At 45.7% G+C, this 21,264-nt stretch overlaps 1 protein-coding gene across 5 annotated transcripts in view; it reads right to left on the bottom strand.

The window, feature by feature from the left end:
• LOC119456535 (dihydroorotate dehydrogenase (quinone), mitochondrial) overlaps window positions 1-21,264 on the bottom strand; it is a 45,813-nt gene that overhangs the window by 11,912 nt on the left and 12,637 nt on the right. For 2 of the 5 annotated variants that reach the window (XM_049669951.1, XM_049669953.1), the window contains exons 3-6: window positions 15,681-15,880; window positions 13,552-13,804; window positions 8,528-8,683; window positions 1,191-1,356 (exon numbers count right to left, since the gene is read on the bottom strand). In XM_049669951.1, the coding sequence (XP_049525908.1) occupies window positions 1,191-1,356; window positions 8,528-8,683; window positions 13,552-13,804; window positions 15,681-15,880 (775 nt within the window). The remainder of the gene's footprint in view (window positions 1-1,190; window positions 1,357-8,527; window positions 8,684-13,551; window positions 13,805-15,680; window positions 15,881-21,264) is intronic. The other 3 variants (XM_049669952.1, XM_049669954.1, XM_037718367.2) reach the window with 3 other exon arrangements.

Genomic DNA, 21,264 nt, shown 5'->3' with positions numbered 1-21,264 from the left:
TCTTCCTCATCGTCTTCGTCACTCTGCCAAGCATCGCGTTCATCCATGTATGGATTGCTCTATAACAATATCGATGGAGCTCATGTCGATTCCAGAAAATCTATAGCGTCCAAGCATCTATTCTCGCATGCTCGTTGTGTGGTCATTCAAAGAAGGTGTCAGTTGCACCCAAACATCGCAGCCAAGTGACATTGCTTCGCCCTGTAGAAAAGAGCATGTAGTTTAAAATCCTAAACCAGTAATTTTTATTTCCACTGATTTTCCTTTCCCCTAAAATTGCAATTCTTGCATATTTCAGTTGGACTTCACGTTTCACGTTTGCCATTTTTCTTATTTATTGTTTAACTGTACAGAGATTCACTAGTGCCATGTATCTTATTTAATTCTGCATTAAGGTGCCATTTTATAACATATATGGTTTATCTTTTCAAAAGCCACTAGTGCCAACTATATTTAGTCTTTAACAAGTTAATGATTTTGCTTTATTAAACATTTATGCACTTGTATTTCAAACTTAGTTCTACTTCTGAAACATTAAAATATGGTCCTACAAAACTGGATAACTGTGTTTCAACCTTTTTAAAAGTGCCTGGCAGAAATTTCTATTAATCAATCAATTGATAAAAAGCCTACATCGAAAGTGATTAATCGATTAAAGGCTAAAATGATGGATGATTAATCAATAATTGAATAAAAAATTAATCAACCATCCCTACCACCAGGTACATATGAACGAGGCTTCACTGTATTTCAAGCTTTAACTTCTGTACGAGACTTCTTCAAGATGGCCTTTGCAACCTGCAAGGCCATAGAGTAGCCAACTGAAGACAAATGCTCATACTGCCTTTTAGGCTTGTGTAGATCTTAGCAAAACACAAGTTATGAATACGTTATGAATATGAGTTCGGCAGAGCAACAGGAGCCTATTGGCTCAAGGGTGAGACATCTAACAGACCTGCGGGTCAGACAAGTAAATCTGGAAATATAAAAAGGTTGTTGTAGAAACCCTTCATCCTCTGATTGTCATGTTTGACTTACCCACCGGTGGCGTCCTGCAAGTTAGTGCCCACTTTGGTGTCTCCCTCGTGTCTGCTAGCACTAACATGCTAACCAAAAATGTATTTTTTATGCTTGTATGGCTACGACCTATTCGGCTAGGGTGCTGTCCCACCATCCCTTTTTGTACTCGCCTTTCGTGAGGCGGTATAGGTCCGCAATGGTCTGCGTGGAGAGGTCCCCGAGTGGCCTGCCACTGAGGCCCCCCGGCTGGACCCTGTGCTCGCTGCGCAGACTGCTGGGGCGTGAGACAGTCGTGTTGCAGACCACCAGGCCATCCACCTGCGAGGGGCACACACACTTGAAACAAGCATCAACCTGCTTTTAGTGCTGCAAAGCTACAATGTGGTAAATTATTTCTTCGTTTGCTCATATTCAGAAATTTTTGTATAACAAATTTGAGGCCATAAAAGAAATTGTGCTTGTAACAGTTGGTAGCACGAAGCTCTCTCTGATAAATGCAAGATATTTCATTACAGTGGGTTCACGTTTGATTAATAAAGGCATTTCACATGTGCAGTAAACCCTCATTAATTCGAACTCTGATATCTGAAAATATTGGTAAAGTTGAAATGTTTTTCTCGCCGCGTTTCAACCCATGAGCTTTTCACACCTCATCTCGAAACGCTTTGGCGCAGGATTCCCGACATCTCAAGATAACGACTTGGAAAATATCACAAAGATGGGGCAGCATTGCTCTCTTTTTACCCTGCGGTGGCAGCTCACTAGCCGAGCCACGCACTCCACTTATCTTTTCCCTTTCTACCACCGCTCGGGCACGCTTGCTCAGCTGTTTGCTGCCACTCTGTAGTTTCTTTCTCCTCTCATTTAGGACGCTGTCAGTGACACATCAATGTGCTCGCAGTGAATTAATCGTGACTTTGGGCAAGACAATCGGTACTTTTGAGCAGGCACGACAAGCCGATGCACTGCACCCAAAAGAACCCGGAGCCCACAGTATTTCAGCATGATCGCAGCTTGATAAGAACGCTCGCTTCACACCAACACGACAAGGAAATGGCAGCTCACTAATGCATGGCAATTGCGCTCTTCCGTAGTTTCGGTTTTCCAAGTTAAATTGTCCGGAATTCATCACGGTGCAGTAAGTAGCAGCATCAGCTTTTTGGATGTCTGGAAACGATTATGCTGCGATGACTAGCTTCAAATGTTAGGATCAATTGTCTCGACTCTGTACCAAGCATGCTGTTTCGGCATAGTGCAAGTAATGCTGTTGCCCGTCGACGCTGACATCTCAGGTGCCGATACACGTGATAGTAACCAAAATATTACTAGCGGTATTTTGGAAAGGCTCCATGTGGTCTATGGCTGGCTTCTATTTTTGTGATTTCGCTTATCTTGATATTTTTTCGGCTTTTTACAGCTTCATGTAAAAGAATTGTCGCAGTTTCACCTGAAAGGCCAAGCATAAATTGCGATAGCAACTTAGTAGAGAGCTTTACGGAATAAGGATAGTAGTTTTATCTGCTGTATAAACTTGGACATGCAGCAGCACCAGCAACGCGCAGAACTGTTGTCGACACCGTCGCCGTTCTGGTCGCGTTCGCACCGAACGCGCACGGCGTTGGTGACTGTTGCCAGGGCCTCTGGGGGCAGCTCGGAGGTTTTCGACGAGATTAGAACGGGAAACTCGTCGAGCAGCGTCGGAAGTCTTTACCACCTTCTCGCCTTGCAACGTTTTTATATAAATACACATTTGGTGCCGCAGCTAAACGTCGCCTCCCCTCCCTCCCTCCCTCCCTCCCTCCCTCCCATCCCCCCATGGCCTTTCGCGCGACGGAAGAAGTCGTGCTCTATATATATGGTGATTGTAAAGGAGGAAAGAGACGCTTAATTCTGCAGCCTTTCAGGAAGCACGGCGCAGAATGTGCGTTTGTTTTCCGCCGTGCGTTCACTCCCCGTGAAAGCGCACGTCCCTCGCGCCCTTTCACTCGCACATACAGCGTCCGGCGCGCGGCGACGATTTCATCGCTGTCGACGTCATACGGAACCTCACGGTGACGGCGCCGACGACGCCAACGGCAGAAATCCTCTTTGAGTGTTCATATAATTTCTATCGCAATAAAAGGGTTTACTGTATTCGATTAGGGAGTTGGCGCTGAGCTTAACAGGCCCCTAACCAAGTTTGGATAATGAAGTCTGGTGCGCAGATCCCTGTATGCGCAAAACAAGATTATGACAGTGAGTGCACATGTTATTATTATTATTATTATTATTATTATTATTATTAATATTATTATTATTATTCATATTGCAGGCCAAGATGCCGGCCTTTGCAGGAGGAACAATACAGTGAAAAGGTAATGGCAATGCAAAAAACAGAAAATATAAACAGTGCATGAAAAGGATGCAGCCTATAGCCATGTTACAAAGCATCTAAATGCTTGCCTTAGCACAGTAACTACAATAAAAAGAACCACACAGGTGAAATTACATGTGAGCAGAATGCTGTGCCGAACAAAAATAGAGCACTAAACATAACAAAATACAAAATTCACATAAAAACGAGAAAGCAGTTACAAACACTGCTTAAGTTTGCGCTAATTTACAGGACAAATCGTCTTCCAACTCTTTTGTGAAGTTCCTTGATTGTAATACATGAACAGGGAGGGAATTCCATTGGTTTATAGTACACGGATAAAAACCATACGTGTGAGATTTTGTTTTATCAAATATTGGCGAAAGGGAAAAGTTGTGTCTATGTCTTGTTGTTCATGCATAAAGAGGTGTTACATAATGAGGCAGTTGAAGCCAGATTTTCGCCATTTATGATGCTATGTAAAAACTGGAGATGACAAACTTTACGCCTGTGTTCTAGTGAACCGACAAAGATAAATCTAACAGCCTTCCTTTGCACACGCTCCAAATTCATAATGTCCTTTCTGGTATGAGGATCCCATACAACCGCCGCCTATTCAAGTTTTGATCACACAAATGTGTAATGTGCTATAATTTTTGTATTTGCCAGTGCCTTTTTATGTTTCCTTTTCAAGAACCATAATTAGCGCAAAGGTGCTGAGCATGTAAGAGAAATATGGTCTGACCAAGAGAATTCGTTAGTGAATATGACGCCTAAATATTTGTATTTTTTAACATCAGTTTTTATTGTGCCATTTAGAACATAAGAAAAAATACTAGGGTCTTTTTTTCGTGTTACTTGCAGCAAGACTGCTTTGTGACTATTTATTTCCATGCCGCAAAGTTTACATTAATCGGAAATAGCGTTAATTGGTTCCTGCAAGCAAGCATAAATGTTTTGTGAACCCATTTTTCTAAAAATGACAGTCATCTGTGAATTAATTAACATGCACATAATCAGGGATTTCGTCTATTATATCATTAATATATATTGGAAATAAAAGCAGTCCTAATACGCTGCCTTGCGGTACGCCCAAAGTTATCTGATGCACACTGAAGGAACATTTGTTAATTTCTACGAACTGCTGTCTATGTCGGAGATAGGCCTGAATCCGTAATAAAATATTTGAAGGAAGACCAATTCACTTGAGCTTGTGGATTAATTTTCCATGGGGAACCTTATTGAATGCTTTACTAAAATCAAAAAAGAGCATGTCAACTTGTCTGGACGAGTCAAGTATTTCAGAGGTTTTATGAACAACTGACACAAGCTGAGTTGAAGTCGATAATCCCTTTCTGAACCCATGCTGTAGTGGAAATAGGACATTGTGATCCATCAAATACAGACGAATAAAGCCTGCGACAATATGCTCTAATAATTTACTGCAAGTGCTTGTAATAGAAACGGGACAATAATTTGACACTGTAAGGTGATCACCCTTTTTATGAATTGGGACAACTATTGCCTTAAGCCAGCCGGATGGTATCTCTGCTAAACGTAAAAATAATTTGAAAAAATCAGTTACGAATACAGATATCTGTTTTGCATACCTTTGCAAAAAAGCATTCGAAAGGTTATCAGGACCTGCAGATTTCTTTACATTGATATTTAGGAGAATTTCCACAACAGCTTCTCTGGAAATCATAATATTGCGTAAGAAAGACCTATTTGTATTGCATCGTTCGAGTTCAGCCAGGTCAGAGAACACACTCCAAAAGTAATTGAATTGAATTGCATTTATTCTGCAACAACAACAAGGTTGTGAGGATGACCAGGCAAAAATCTGCAAGTTAAATCTGCAAGCAGCAATCATTGAAATGCTCAGAAATTACGTGGGTGTCTTCAGTAATTTCAACATTAACCTTTATTTTATGTTACCTCTTTTGATTGACTTAAATAGCGCCAAAACTTCTGTGGAGCATTTGAAATAAAATAAGCAAGGCTATGACTCGACTATCTTTCTCGTGCAGCTTTCACTTTTTTTTAGTAATCAATTTTTAATTCTTTATGTTTCTTTTTCATTCTTTTCAGCTTCCAGCTAGTTTGGATTATATATCTCTGTTGATACAAGGGTTAGATGGCGGTTTCTTGACCCCCTCCAATGGAATAAATCTTTCATAAGTGCCCACATGCGTCCGAAGGATTGCCCCACCACATGGCACAACATTGGTTAGTACCCCTTAAGGACTTATTCGCAGCTGCTGAGCTTGCCACCACTTGATGAAATGACGACCACTACATAGAGAAGCAGTTTTGCTCTGATGACGGGTTGCCCTTTTGCTGTGACAGCTCTTGTCCTGTCAAGGGTGCTCATGCGGAGCAACTGTAAACAGCATACCTCAATGCCACTCTATCTCACGAACTACATATTTCAGCTCTGCCTCTTATATAGTATGATGGTTCCGTACCATGTCAGTACCAGTAAGTTAACAGTGCATTCAATGCATCAAATGGTACTGTACTCTAGCTACAAGCGTGTACGAGTGTGGGCACCAAATGCAGCTGCAATGTCACTCCTCTTGGCTCAAGCTAGCTCCCTATCCACATCAACGGCTGCCATATAAAAGCCAGCAACAGACCTACCTGTACAATGCTAACTAGGGCTGGGAAATTGACTGATTAACCTTGCAATTAACTGATTTAACACTTTAATTGAAACTTTCTTATTAATTGCTAGTAGTCACGTTGCGCAAGCATCTGCCCAAACGTCCCAACTTTGCTTGCTTATTGCAGATTAGGCTAACTGTTCTAAAATGGTGGGGGGCCCCATGCATGCTGCACTAGTGGAGGCCAGTCTCTGCAGCGCCCGTGACGAGCTAAGAAGGTGCGATCAGACTGCCAGAAAACGTTTGCCTTCACAGCTGGTCTTTACTTTTGTATTTATCTATTACATCATCAAAGACCCTTATCTAAAGGCCAACTGCAACGAAATTTAGCTTTGGAAATTTTTTTTTATAAATGAGTAGTATATACCACTGAACCAATTTTGGCAAACCACAGAGCTGGTAACTGCATAATTTTTTTTCAGCAACCGTTAAACAGCACCTAAGCAGATGATGCGCGCACCTGGTGGTGTCGCTATGACGCAAGTCCCAGCACGTTGCGTCCAAGATTTTTCTGCATGCCGCGGGTGCCGGGCGCTCGAGCTGGCTTGTGTCACCGTGCCTGGAGAACCACAGGTACCAGTCAGACCATGTGACAGTCCGACGGCGAGAGGGCACCTCGTGGTGGCCATGATATCTATGCTACGCAGCAGCGTGGCCTCCCAAATTGCAAGGGTGCGCTGCTGCTACCTCGGAAGTCATGCCGAGGAACCATGCGTTAGGTCATGCCACAAGCAGTAATGGTGATGACTTTTTCAGTCTCAGTATCAAAAATGGCTACTTTTGTGAGTTTTCCGTGATGCTTCCACTTGTACTCTAACCATAAAATTTTGCACAGAGGCTCCTCTGTATTTACATATTAAGCGGTACAAAAGTTTTTTCCAGTGGGCCTTTAAAGGGCCCCTCACCAGGCCACACAGCACATTTTGGTTACATGCTGGAATTGTTACGTGTCTTCTAGGGAGAGTTCTACCGCAAGAATTTTTCAAATTGGTTCATTAATAGCAGAGATAGAAAAACTTGAAGTGTCATGAACCAATGATTTCAGGAGGCGAGCTTCACTGCCAACAATGGCACTCTTGCCACTTTCCCCTTACAGCCTCCGCAAGCAAAACTCCTTCCCTGTGTTTTCCCATACTGGAGCTGGAAGATCGCATCACGTACACGTCACTGTCCCTGCCTTCTTTTTTTTTCCTCGCAGTTTTGCTGCACGGCGCACTTCCGGTGACGATCTCGTGTGCAAGCCCGCGACCTGAGTTTGTTTCGTTTTACTCTATGCACAATCTTCCAAGCTGTGCACGAGAACACCTGCGTTGTTTTCTGGCTGCTTCTGCAAACTGGATCCCTCAGTGAGCGCACGTTTGGAGAGGCTGGCCCAGCTCATGGATCCTTACCGCGATACATGCATCGTTGATGTAATACAAAACGCTATGAAATATACCAATATTATGTGAGTAGGACATTGCAAAACACTCCTAAAATCATTGTAATAAATTCACAAAAGCCGTAAATTTATACATTAAGTTTGCCCACTTTAGATGTTCTAGCAGACGCAGTTTACAGATATCTGTTTTTGAAGCAGAGTTATGCATTCGTAAACATTGTGCTTCTATTTTTTTAAGCATAGCAATTTTTGGGAATTTTCCTAAAAAATTCGAGGCTCTAAATAAAAAATCAGCTTCCAACAGTCAATTTGTCTCTCAAATGCAACATTTGAGAATTTAGAACATTTGAATTTGAGCACATTTGAGAATTGCAACATTTAATTTGAATTGGTCTAGTGGTTGTTTCATAAAAGCGTTCCCGTGTTTCACACATAAGTATTTGAATAGGCGACATTGGAGTTGGCCCTGATCTAAAGCTTCCTGTTAAAGGGTATTACATGAGAAGTTGCCAGTTCGATATGCACGATGTGTTCCCTCGCACTGTTTTGCTGACACAGCACTTAAGGCAACTGTTCATTTTTCGTATGGTTTACTTTTGCTTCAAAGTTTATGTAATCACTAATTAGCTCACAATTTCTATTTCATTTAGTGCATGTAGGTAAATCAAGAAATCCAATTAATAGATTAATGAAAAGGTTCTGATTAGTCTGGCTTTTATTTGATCCCTAGCCTTAATGCTAACAGATGCCATCTGGGTGATGCCTTACAGCTGTGTAATTCAGATGGGGCAGGGTCAGGCACACTATAATGCCATTTAGTGCATGCCAATGGGGCACTTGAGTGAAGTGAGCACCAAGTGCAGATATCGCCACTGTGTATGCCGCCACCTAAGCAGTGCACACAGAAGCCTCTCTTAGTATGGCTTAGTGAACCAATGCACACTGTCACAGCACTCTGCAAACCTCTGTGGGTTTTGGCTCACCTTTGTACGAATGACCACTTGGTATCAAGATTGACGTTACATCATGTTTTGAACACCATTTTGTCCACAGCTAGAGTAATCTTTGCAGTCAAGGCTGCTTGTATGACGAAGCAATTGAGCACACCTTTGTATTAATGACAACAGCTGCAATGTCTGCTTTCTCCTCATCGCTCAGGTCGGGAGCAATCTTGACCAGCACGGGCAGTCTCCTGGGTAGGCTGTCCCTCGCCTCCAGCACCTGGGGAGGACGGACGCAGTGAGCTCTAGCAGTGGGGCCCATCTGTCGTCAATGCCCAAGCAGTCAATGATAGCATGAAGGCTTCTGTTTATGACTAAGAGAGAAACGGCATGCCATCACCAAACCTTAGCAACAATGTGGCGATTTGGGCAAGCTGGTATAGTGTATTTTGATTGTGTATCAGTGCAGAAAAGGAAGGATTGTCCCTATCTGCATGCTGTGCTGATGTACAACGTTAGCATGTCATTGTCAAGGGCACAGCCTGAGGCAAGAATGAGTGCTTGGTGACCTTGTACAGACACCTATGAACAGTAAAAAACACAAAGTATCAGACTAAATGACATGCGTAGCTGCTACTTCAACTGACAAATTCAATTCGCGAGTGCCGCATGCATACCAAGTGCACCCAGTCTTCTTGCTTTAAAAGTCCCAAGCATTGTTCTAACTAGGCCATCAATGAAATGGTGCAGGACCTGACTCATCCCTTCGACTACAATGCTTGCACTTTACGTTGGTGGATAAAGTGGAATACGTGGCAGCCCTGGTATGTCGACGGCAGCCACAGGTCTCATCCAACAGTGGTGTCCCAAGCGGGAATTCGCACCTAAGCAAAGCTCGTACATTGACACGTCTTTGACTCTTCCCTTGCCACGTTGCCTCTCTCCCTGCAATGCGCTCATCAAGTGCTCTACCAACTTCGCAATGCTGCACCTTCTGGAGAGTTTCAGTGTGTGTAACCAGCTTTATGGGCTGATCCTACTTACCTAAATTTGTGTAATTTAAGTAACTAATTGACTCAGTCGACAGTGAAAACACATAACCTGTGGGACATCCAAATCACATCCCACTTTAAATACAAAATGACAACTGTTTGAGGTCTCATTATAGGAAATATTATAGTTTATACAACATGATAAAGGCATCCTACATAATATCTTACCTGAAGTTCTTTTGGTATGTACACTACTTCACAGGCACGCAGACAACCACTCCCCAAGGGCTTTCAGCCTCCCCGTCTGACAAGTACTGTGTTTTCTGATATTCTTTAGCTCGAGGATGGAGGCTGAACAAAAAATTCCGGCAGAACCCGTCTCCCGATAAGTGTCGACGTTACTGCAATTCGCATTGAAACAATGTAGCGACTTACCGTATTACCACTGCCGAAACAAGGCAGCCAGGCTATAGTGTATAGAGTGTAGCCAGGCTCTGCACATGCTGCGCCATCTAGCGGAGCCATGTTGAAGTTCGCGCAGGGCTGAATATACAGTTGACCCCGGATACATCGAAATTGAAGGGGATCGCGAAATAGTTCGACATATCGATAATTTCAAATATAAAATACAGTTAAACCTCCATATAACGAATTCCTGGATATCACAAAGTTTTTCTATTCCCTGCCGTTACTCCATAGAAGCACATGTATTTGTGACCTCTACCAGAGTCCTTCCATCTTTTTCTGGTCACGAAACTCCGCCGTCACGCTATGGGAGAGGTTCATACGCTGCCCAAAGCTGCCGCAACGCGGCGCCACTGTGCTACAGAGGGCATCGTTCGCGTACTGAAACGCTTGCGCGCTGCGAAGCGAGCTGAGTGATCGGGTGCGTTCTGTGCATGTGCTGCGCTATTTTTCGATTGCTGGACTGTTTAGTTGAAGTGGCTGTGTGGGACAACGATGCCGAACAAGTTTTGCGTGCCAGGGTGCCGTTCCGGATACAAGCGCCTCTTTGTGCTGTCTGTATTTCGCTTATTTTACATGATAAATGATCGTGATTGTATGTTGTTTTTACACCAACACGTTTTATTTCTTTTCTTAATCGAATTAAAAAGCTGTTTTTTTTTTCTACCATGATAAGAATATCAGGACTGGCGATTACAATATTTTAACATCTTGTAAATAGTTGCGCATTAAGAACCAAAATACCTATAAAAAAAAAAGTCTCGTCGTTCCTGTGTAGAAACCACGAGCAGCGTGAATAAGTTCTGGGCTTACCTGACGCTTCTAAACGACTGCTTGCTAAGGAAATTGCCTAATTACAATACAGTTTCAACTGTGCAGGACCTAACACTTCACGTTCGCCTTAATACGTTCCTAAAAGCCGCACCGAAGACATTTAGTAGTGAAGTTTGTCCTGCATTTATCCTACCTAACTCTCATTGAGAAATGGCATTGCTGTGCAGCGAAATCGGAAGCGCACGGAGCAGCTCAATTTTCTTTTTTTTTGTCATTAGGTATTCTACGGAAGCAGCCCTTTGCAATAACAATTTTATTATTTTGATCTCCCTGATAAGATACTGCCCACAGTTTAACAGAAAGTGAACAGCTGTGCTCGGCGAACAATCTGGCGCTATGCGCAACCGAGAGTAGGCGCTTACTTTCAGTGGTGCAACAGGGCCCATATGTTTGCATCTGGTGACAAGTGGGACCACTGGTGCTTTGTTGCGAATGCGCGGTGTTTAATTTCAGGCAAATATTAAAAAGCGGAGCCTACCGAAGTGTTGAGGCGAACGGCGATGATGAAGAAATCTGGATCGAGACCACTCGACGCTGGCGAAATGCAAAACACTCGTTTATTTCAATTTAGGTGCATTTTAAAGGATCCCAGGAGGTCAAAGTTAATCCTGAGTCCCCCACTACGGCGTGCCTCATAATCATATTGCGGTTATAGCTCTTAAAATCCCAGAATGTGTTTTTTTTTTTTTGACTGAGACCGCCGCAAAGTCCATGTTATGAGCGTTTTTTTTTTCGTCCCGGGCGCTTATTTCATGGCAGAAGACGCGCTCAGGCAGTTATTTAAGCACGTGGAATGTTAAAAATTGTTACATGAAAGTAAAGCGACGGTTGTGGAAGTTGCGAAAGCTAGAATACCGAGGCTGCCCCACACACAACCACAGCGGTAGCGGTGTTCGCATGCCCTCTCATGCACGGTTGCGCCTCTAGCAGCGGCGCTGGCTCTATTTGAAACTGAGGCGGCAGTTTCGTGACCAGAAAAAAAACATGGAAGGACTCTGCCTCTACGTAACGAAGTGGCAGCGGGAGACCCCTCAAAATAAGGAATTTTCCCCGCCGACAACCTTGAGATTTTGCCCCAAATTTTGTCATTTTTGCGCGAGCAGCAACCGGAAGCACCTTCTCCGCGGCGACGGAATGCGAAGCGGCGGCGTCGCGCTTGGCACGCTCGAATTCACGGTGACTGTGAGACGAGAGCGAGTGCACGTGTGGGCCTGCATCCCTCGACCCGGCGATCTTGCAGCCGCAGGCGTGACCTTTTCCCCTCCCTTCATTCAAACCTGATCCCGCCACTTGCTGCAGCTGGCCTAGCCCGCCAAGCCGGCACTCTCCTTTTTCAATTGATGTTGTCGAAGGAAAAAAAAACAACTTTTTTTTTTCAACGCGCTGGCCACGCCACTCTTTGGTTACTGCGCAAGTCTCTGCGCTTCATTTCACTAACCTGACACTAGGCGACACTGTACGACGCTACGACGACATTGTGTTGCTCGCTCTTCGTTTCAGACGCCTCGTGCTTGTACGAAACGACACGCGTCCCCGCATCCAGTACCTGGTGTGACATTCTAAGGATGAGTGCTTCGACGAAAACGGTAAACGGGTGCGCATTACAATCGACGGCGTGTTAGAATCGAGTAAATACGATAAGCATTTCTTTTTCGAATTTTCGTGCCAAACCTGCATACAACGAAATCCTCTTTAATAACGAAGTTTTTCGGGAATTTGTCAATTTCGTTATATCCAGGTTTAACTGTATTTCCAATTAGGATTTATTAAGATAAGATGGTGTAATTGGTTATTTGAACTATTAGAGAATGAGAAATATATATGACCCGGTGGTTTTCATTTATTTAGTGACCACAGGAACCATGGCCTTATGGTCGCTACGGTACACCGCCATTGGGTGTACGGCAAAGCTTGGCACGTTCTTCATAAACAAGTCACCAAATCCATGCGCGTTCAGTGCGAACGCAGGGAAAACGCCGCCGCCGTCGACAACGGTTGTGCACGTTGTTTGTGTGACCGCACACAACCGCTGTCAAAACGCTGGCTACGTGACGGAACAGCTAAACGCCATTGTCGACACTGTTGGGGGAGAGGCGGGCGAGAGTCCAGAGTCGGCGGCAGAGGCCGGCAGGGCTAGAGAGCCTACATGCAACGCTGTTTTAACAACGCTGTTTTAAAACAGCGTTGCATGTAGGCTCCCTATGCAGGGCAGCGCGCATGTGCCGCAGTGGGAGAGCGGGCACGCACACGCACAGTCTAGGGTGCCACGTTTGCTCTCCGTCGTGCATTCGCTCCCCGTGAAAGCGCGCGTCCCCCGCCCTCACACATACAGCATACGGCCAACAGCATACGGTCAGCACATACAGCATATGGTCACTCGCACATACAGCATACGGCCAATGAGAGTTTTTTTTCTATTACCGGACGCGACCATCGAAGAGCGAGTCCTTAACAGCTTCGCTGTAAAAAACTTGGCATTGTGTAGATGATCCACCTCATCATCAATGACACATGAAGACACCTCAATATTGATGTAACTTGATATGAATCTAGTGCGACGTTTCCAGATGTGATTTTTGTTGTCCTCAAACGACAGTCTCATTCATACGTGCACTTTATCCAATTTTTACCCCTGTCTAGTGAGCAAGTTTGCTGATTGTTATTATTTTGGATGGTGGTACTGTACTCCACTATTTATTTGATTACGTGTCGTAATGATGATAGGCCTCAACTTTTGTCAAGATTTTCACCAAGGTAGAACTGTTTGTATTTTGTCATACTGTGATAGTGGAACAGCTGGCACAAAATGATGCAAATTTTTCTTGCATAGTCAACAAAGAAGCACAAAGCAGTGGTATGAAATTACTACAGCTTGTACGAGTGCTGAGTCAGCCTTCACCTTGAGCAGCAGATTCTCAAGGTGGTGCCGCCCCTGCAGTGTGCGCAGCCCTGGAGTATTTGGGCTTGACACATTCACGACCAGGTAATCTGCCAGGTCGGCAAAGCGGTGAACACCTGCCACGTAGTCGGCAGCTGCATCTGAACTTTCCTTATTGCGACCCAGGTTGATGCCCACGGGGCCACGCCACGCAGCACGGCTGCTATGCAGGGAAGACCACACCTGATCGTGGCCCACACTGTTGAAGCCGTACCTGGGCAGAAACTGGATGATAAAATTTCTGCACATCAAGCTCCTTCACTAAGCTCCAATGTTCATTTGCTCATCATAACTGCACAGCACAAGCTTATAAGCAGATTCTAGTGTCCTGACATTTTCCTCTCAGCGCCGCATTGCCAGCTTATAACTGTTTCACAATTCTCTCAATTAGGAGCCCTTGATACCAGACATGTATCAATTTATACAGGACATTCTCTAAATGTCACTCGCAGTGACATTTCCAACAACACCACAACCACTACACCTGACATCGTATGGGCTCCCCCAACAAAGAGACACAAGCAAAGCAAGGGCTGCTCCAGCTTCTCTACTTTTCTTGGCAGACTGGTATCATTCACGGACTCTCACGAATGGCGCCTGACCCTTTCCCTCATTCTGATCTTCTGGCCAAGAATCCACAAATAACAACTGATTTATTGATACAATTGATGTATACATGCTAAAGTTGCAAGACACTCGCTCGCATGTGGGAGAAGCTGAACATAACATTGTTTGTACGGATGCATGAATATTCCAAAATTTTAAATACCAATCAAATATTATATTTTTGTTACTTGTATTCAATCCGAAAATCAAGTACAGTGTAGACCGCTTATAACTTAAGTCGCCGGAGTCGCGAATATCCGCAATATAAGCGATACCGCACTATAACCAAAACCACTATTTTATTGCGATAATGGACACTCCAGGCGCATTTCTGCCGTCGCTGTCACCATGCTCTAGGTTCCGTATTCGCTTACTAAATAAATTAACAAGCACGGTGTCACGCACGCACAAGCAAACATGAACACATCTCGCTCGTTGACCGCGGAAACGAACTGTCAAAATGCTCGAGTGACGAAGCGCGGTGAGCGAATTGACCTTCGTGCTATCATGCCTCTCGCTTCAACGCGACCTATAAGCGGCAAAAACATGGCGCTCGGCGGACTTTCCCTGTCGCAGATTGCTTTCAAGATAGGGCCAAGGTGATCGTATCGCCGAAGTGGATTGTTGCAGATTACATCCTGCTTCGGTCCGCTGAAACCGTTCTGCATTGCTTTGCTGGCGAAAATCCTCACCTTCTGTTTGCGCCAGTCTTAAACGCAAGTTTCGGATTCCTCGAACGCCCGTGATGCAGCCCGATTTCCATCCGTCTCCACACACATGATCACTTTCCTTTTAAATGCGGCATCATGATGAAATGGGTACTTCATGCTGATAGAGCAGACGCAGAGAACGTGAAGACCGACGGTAGACTATTGCCTAAGCACGTGTACTGCAGCACATGGAGGAAGCTACGGTAGCTAGGCTCGACGCGCGTGCGAGGTGGCCATTTTGAAATGCCGACGGCTATATGGTAACGCAGATTTAGGGTCGTACTCGATTCTAACGCGCATGCAATTTTTGGACCTGTTTTATCGGAAAAAAAGTGCGCGTTACATTAGAGTAAGTACGGTATTTGTGGCTTGAGGGGAGCATTTGTCGTCTAGGTTGACTGCCGAACTTCCAGGCAGCCGCACTGTAACCGGTATTTCGTGTCCCGCAACTGCACTATAAGTGATACACGTATACATAGAGTGCTATGGGAAAATTAATGGGAATCTGAAAATACCGTATTATATCTGGTCCTGCACTATAAGCGGTTATGTTATAAGTGGTCGATACTGTATATGAATTTCAAAGATGATGAGGATGTGCTGTAGGTTTTTGTTTGACTGGACAGCCAGCATCAAGGAAAGGTTTTCGTTCTTACGCTTCCTTTGGTTCAGCACAATTTTCTGCTAAAATGCCAATTTGGAGCACAATGGTCCCACCACAGCTGTGCGTGCCTAGCTCTGGCGGCTACTGGTTTACTCAAAGGACTCGCATACCTGTTAACCACCGCAAGGTCCTCGGTGAGCCGAAACACACGTGGCCGGGGGTTTCCAGGCTGTGGCAGCGGGGTCACCGAGCCAACCTCAACAAAGCCAAAGCCCCAGTCATGGGCACCGGGCACACCCTCTGCGTGCTTGTCAAAGCCTGCTGCCAGACCAATTGGGTTGGACAGCTGCAGGCCCAGCAGCTCTGTGTGCTGCAAGGAAAATGCAGCACCTACATGAAATACTCCATATTCAAGGCTTGTTCATCACTCAGCGCTCCAGTACTTTGCAGTGTCGATGAGCTATGAAAGCACATATACAAAGATACAAATACTAAGTGGGTTGTGTTTAGCAGTACTCTTTAGTCACTGCTGGAGATTAGATTTTTCTGATGATGATGATGATGATATTTGGTGTTTTGTGGCACAAGGGCCAAATGTGGCCAAACAGTGCCAAGACAATGAATGGCATGTTTGCCATGATCGGTGAGTTCCGATGATAGGACGCTATGTGGCTGTAAAGGGGCCTAAGAACAAATCACGGTATATAAGCGTAAAACATACATCGAGTAGAATTATGGTAGTGACGTGTGGAGTGATCTGTGGGTCGTGGATGTACGAGAAGTGGTCATGGTGCTAAAATTAAGGATATAAAAGCATGACGCCTACCGAAGGCCTTTGTGGACAAAGACCACGAGGCATGTGCTTTATTTGATAAGATACTGCAGCAGCAGCCCCTGCAGAAAGGCCGTGCTACAAGTCACCTGGATAGATAACACGGAAATTATGTATGTCCTTTAAAAACGCGAGAAGTGATTGATATTTAAAAAGAGGTTCATTGCCCAAAAACATAGAAGGATGTAATGAGAGATTTTGCCGTGATGGTAATGGAAAATGTCCTTTCCTCTTAGGCTCCAGTTCAGGGCACTGTAAGAGGACATGAAGTACACTGAGTGGCTCGCCACATTCATCACAGACAGGCGGATCACCACCGGACAATAAGTATGTGTGTGTACTGTATGTGTGTCCTATCCCGAGTCTGCAACGTGTAACCTGTGTGCGGCGTGTCTTCGATTCTGGTGGCCAATGAGCGAGATGAGGCTTGATAGTGTGTAATTTGTTGCTCATTTCTCTGTCCCACAGACGTTGCCAGTAGGCCCCGACCTTTTTCTTGATAAAGGGCTCTAGGTCCATTACAGGGATGGCTATGGGTGAAGTGGCAGCGTCTGTATGAACGGATGTGGCTAGCTTGTCGGCCAACTCGTTCCCTTCGATCTCGTGGTGCCCTGGCACCCAGCAGAGCACAATGTGCTGCTTGAAGCTAAACATTTCGACAGAATTACCTGTCTGGTTGGGAAAATTGATTAAGACTTAGAGATTGACTCCAACCAAATAAGGAAATTTACTAGCCCGACGTTTCGGAACCAATTCGGCTCCTTCTTCAGGGGGTATTCTTCAGAGGTGCCGGTGTGCCGCTTTTAAAATACCCCCTGAAGAAGCAGCCGAACTGGTTCCGAAACGTCGGGCTAGTAAATTTCCTTATTTGGTTGGAGTCAATCTCTAAGTCTTCATTTGCTGCTTGGATACATACGCGGTGCAAAGCGTGGAATAAAGAGCTATAATTATGGGGTTTCTGTGCCTACTTAGAGTTTGTAAACATTTCAACACGCTCAAAGAGTCAGTATAAATGACTGCCCTGGGTATGTCTAACTGCTTGATGTGTTTAACCGCCGCCAGGATGGCGTAGGCCTCCGCTGTAAAGATGGTTGTGTTTGGGTGTAGAACTCCCGCAGCCGAAAAGGATGGACCGACCACCGCGTAAGACATGCCAGCGTGTGACTTTGAAGCGTCAGTAAAATATTCCAATCAAGAGTATTTGTGCTGCAATTCGAGGAAATGCATATGGATATGTACGACCGGCGCATGCTTTGTAACCTCAATGAAGGACAGATCACAGTCAATCAGCTGCCACTCCCATGGCGGCAGCTGTACAGGAGGGGGCTGTGGGGATGCGCGACTCTCACGCGTCCCCTGATGTTGTTTTCCCCGCATGTCTCCTGTAGTCCGGCTTCTCTGCGTGGCTAAGCCCGGCGGTGGTTGCGGCGCGTTGCGAGAGATGGCGCTAGTGTCGCGATGCTAACGCTACCGAACGGCGAGGTCCCTTGGAGGAAAAAGGTCGGAGGCGCTCTCTCTGTGGCTGGGGATCGGCGACCAACACGCACGAACGCTTCGCGCGTGCGCCGGCCCGCTTCGCGCGACCGTCGCGCGAGGCTTAGAGCGGGACACCGGTATGGACGAACACGGATCGTTCGAGCGCGCCACCGTTCGCGTGACTGTACACGTGAACGACTAGGCGATGGTGTCACAGCATGGGGCGAACGTATTCGCTCGCTATCGGGTCGCGGTGAGTCGGACTTCCTTGATTTGTCGCGCGCCCGTGTAAATGTTCTATTGGTTGTAATTCGGCTAGTATGTATTAGTGTATGAAAGGTGCAATAAATGCCCTTTTGATTGTCTGCACTACTGCGTTGTCGTTCCTTTGTCCCAAGAGCACATGTGAGACCCCACAACTTTTTTTTTTTTTTTTGCAGACAATCAAAAGGGCATTTATTGCACCTTTCATACACTAATACATACTAGCCGAATTGCAACCAATAGAACATTTACACGGGCGCGCGACAAATCACGGAAGTCCGACTCACCGCGACCCGATAGCGAGCGAATACGTTCGCCCCATGCTGTGACACCATCGCCTAGTCGTTCACGTGTACAGTCACGCGAACGGTGGCGCGCTCGAACGATCTGTGTTCATCCATACCGGTGTCCCGCTCTAAGCCTCGCGCGACGGTTGCGCGAAGCGGGCCGGCGCACGCACGAAGCGTTCGTGCGTGTTGGTCGCCGATCCCCAGCCAAAGAGAGAGCGCCTCCGACCTTTTTCTCCCAAGTGACCTCGCCGTTCGGTGGCGTTAGCATCGCGACACTAGCGCCATCTCGCAACGCGCCGCAACCACCGCCGGGCTTAGCCACGCAGAGAAGCCGGACTACAGGAGACATGCGGGGAAAACAACATCAGGGGACGCGTGAGAATCGCGCATCCCCACAGTGCATGACAGAGTGCTCGTGGAGTGACACATCCATTTCTTCGGCAAGACATCTTATTCGCAGTGCGTAGGGCTTTCTAACGGAAGGGCGGTTCTGAAAGGTTTGGGCACTGGACAGATCATGTATGGCTGTGTAGGTAGGGTGCGTATTGTTTGAGTTCACTTTTAGGAAATATACAAAGCATAAGTACGTTCTCTACAGATGGAGCGACCGTTCATTTGATTCAACGTAGAGGCTTTCTACGGGGCTTGTTCTGAAAGCACCCGTAGAAAGGCGGATGCCCAGATGGTGGACAGGGTCCAACATCTTCAAGGCGCTCGGCGTCGCAGAGTGATATATAATGGAACCATAGCCTATACAGGATCGGATGAGGCTCTTATAGAGATTCAATAGACATCTTGTGTCACTGCCCCACGCAGTGCGAGACAACACTTTCAAGATGTTCATTGTTTTCATGCACTTGTTTCTTAGATACTTTAGATGTGGGATAAATGTTAACTTCGCGTCCAGAATTATGCCTAGGAATTTGTGTTCAGTTTTTACAGTTAGACCCTCGCCCTGCATCTCGATGTTGGGATCAGGGTGCAGACCTCTCTTTCTGGAGAAGAGAACGCATGTGGACTTTTGTGGGTTAAGCCTAAACCCATTCTCATCTGCCCACTTACATAGTTTGTTCAGACCAAGCTGAACCTGCCGCTCGCAGATTGCAAGGTTACATGAGGTGAACCCTATCTGTACATCGTCGCCATATACTGAATAAAATATGTTGCGTGGGATGTACAGACGCAGAGAGTTCATTTTTATGATAAAGAGGATGCAACTGATCACACCACCTTGTGGTACTCCAGTTTCCTGCACATATGGTACTGATAGAGCATTACCCACACGAACACGAAATCTGCGGTTGGAAAGGTAACTTTCAATGATATTCAGCATATTTCCACGTATTCCAGTGTGCGAGGTCTCTCAGTATTCCGAACCGCCACGTGGTGTCGTATGCTTTTTCCATATCGAGGAAAACAGACAGGAATAATTGCTTCTGGACAAAAGCCTCACGAATCTGAACCTCAACACGTGTTAGATGGTCAGTGGTGGATCGGCCATCGCGAAACCCACACTGGTATGTGTCAAGCAGCTTGTTTGATTCTAGGAAATGTATCAGACGGCGGTTTACCATCTTCTCGAAGACTTTGCAGATACAGCTTGTTAGAGCTATGGACCGATAACTCGATACGGACGATGGATCCTTTCCCTGCTTCAGGATAGGGAACACTATGGCCTCTTTCCAGGCAGAGGGGATCTCGCCGGAGGTCTACATAGAGTTATACAGACACAGAAGGGTTTTCTTTGTTTCAGAGGGCAGGTTCTTCAACATTTCATGTAATATGCGGTCAGAGCCTGGGGCAGATTGGTTGCAACAGGTGAGTGATGCATGTAGCTCTGCTAGAGAGAAAGGTAAGTTATATGGCTCGTTCCCGGTGCTCTTTCGGTCTAGTTTTTTGCTTTTCCATTGCTGCTTTGTATTTTGTAAAGGCTGGAAAATAGTGCGATGAACAGGACACACGTTCAAAATACAGTAAAACCTCGATAATTCGAAGGTCGCCGGACCACGAAAATTCTTCGAATTAAGCGGGTTTTCGAATTAACCGAAATAAAAAAAAAAGAAAACAAGCAAGAACTTGCCGCAAAAAGAAATCACCTTTATTTTCCATGTCCGAGAAAAATTATTCAAAGTAATCACCGATGCGGGATTACTTGGCGCGCTGGTTCGCCGCCCCTAGTGCCATGCTCTCCAGCTGGCTCAAAAAACGTAGCATACAAATATCACCCGCACTGCACTCAACAAAGTTGCGGACGATGTTCACGGAATCGATAACTGCCGCGAAAGCGGGCGTGGTGGTGCTTGACTCCAAAAATTTGGACTTGCTGGATATTCCGGACTTCAAAAATGCACCATCAGGGTTCCCATTGAGTTCATGCATTTTCGCACCCAATTTTTCGGACGAATTGAGACCCCAAAGTTCGATTTTGCGGACTAAATCGCTCTTTCCTAGCCGCGCTACCCAATCTTGGAGGCCGCCATGTTGGATTTTGCACTGGCTTGAATTCCAGTGACTCGCTGTATAGCCTCCAAGATTAGAACGCACGCTATCAATAGAGAGCTCGCGCAATCCTCCAGTCTTGGAGGCCATGCCATCGTTCTAACCATTTATTGTGGGTTTTTTTTTTTTTTTTTTTTATTGCGACAGCAATTATATGGACACTTCAAGCGGATTTTCGCCGTCGGCGTCGCCGCCCTGAGGATCCATACAAAGTCCAAGGGCGATAAAATCATCGCCGCGCGCCCGCCGTATGTGCGAGTGACAGCGCGCGGGGGACGCGCGCTTTCATGGAGAGCGAACGCACGGCGGAGGCGACTTCCTCGTGCGAAAGGCCGTGGGGGGGGGGGGACTTCTACTTTTCTAACAACTGCGTACTTAGCGCCGGAGCGGTTT

This window comes from Dermacentor silvarum, chromosome 6, assembly GCF_013339745.2.
Source record: "Dermacentor silvarum isolate Dsil-2018 chromosome 6, BIME_Dsil_1.4, whole genome shotgun sequence".
NCBI classification, from domain to species: Eukaryota; Metazoa; Arthropoda; class Arachnida; order Ixodida; family Ixodidae; genus Dermacentor; species Dermacentor silvarum.
The sequence above is the reverse complement of the archived record's forward strand: the minus strand, read 5'-3'. Positions and strand labels throughout refer to the sequence as shown.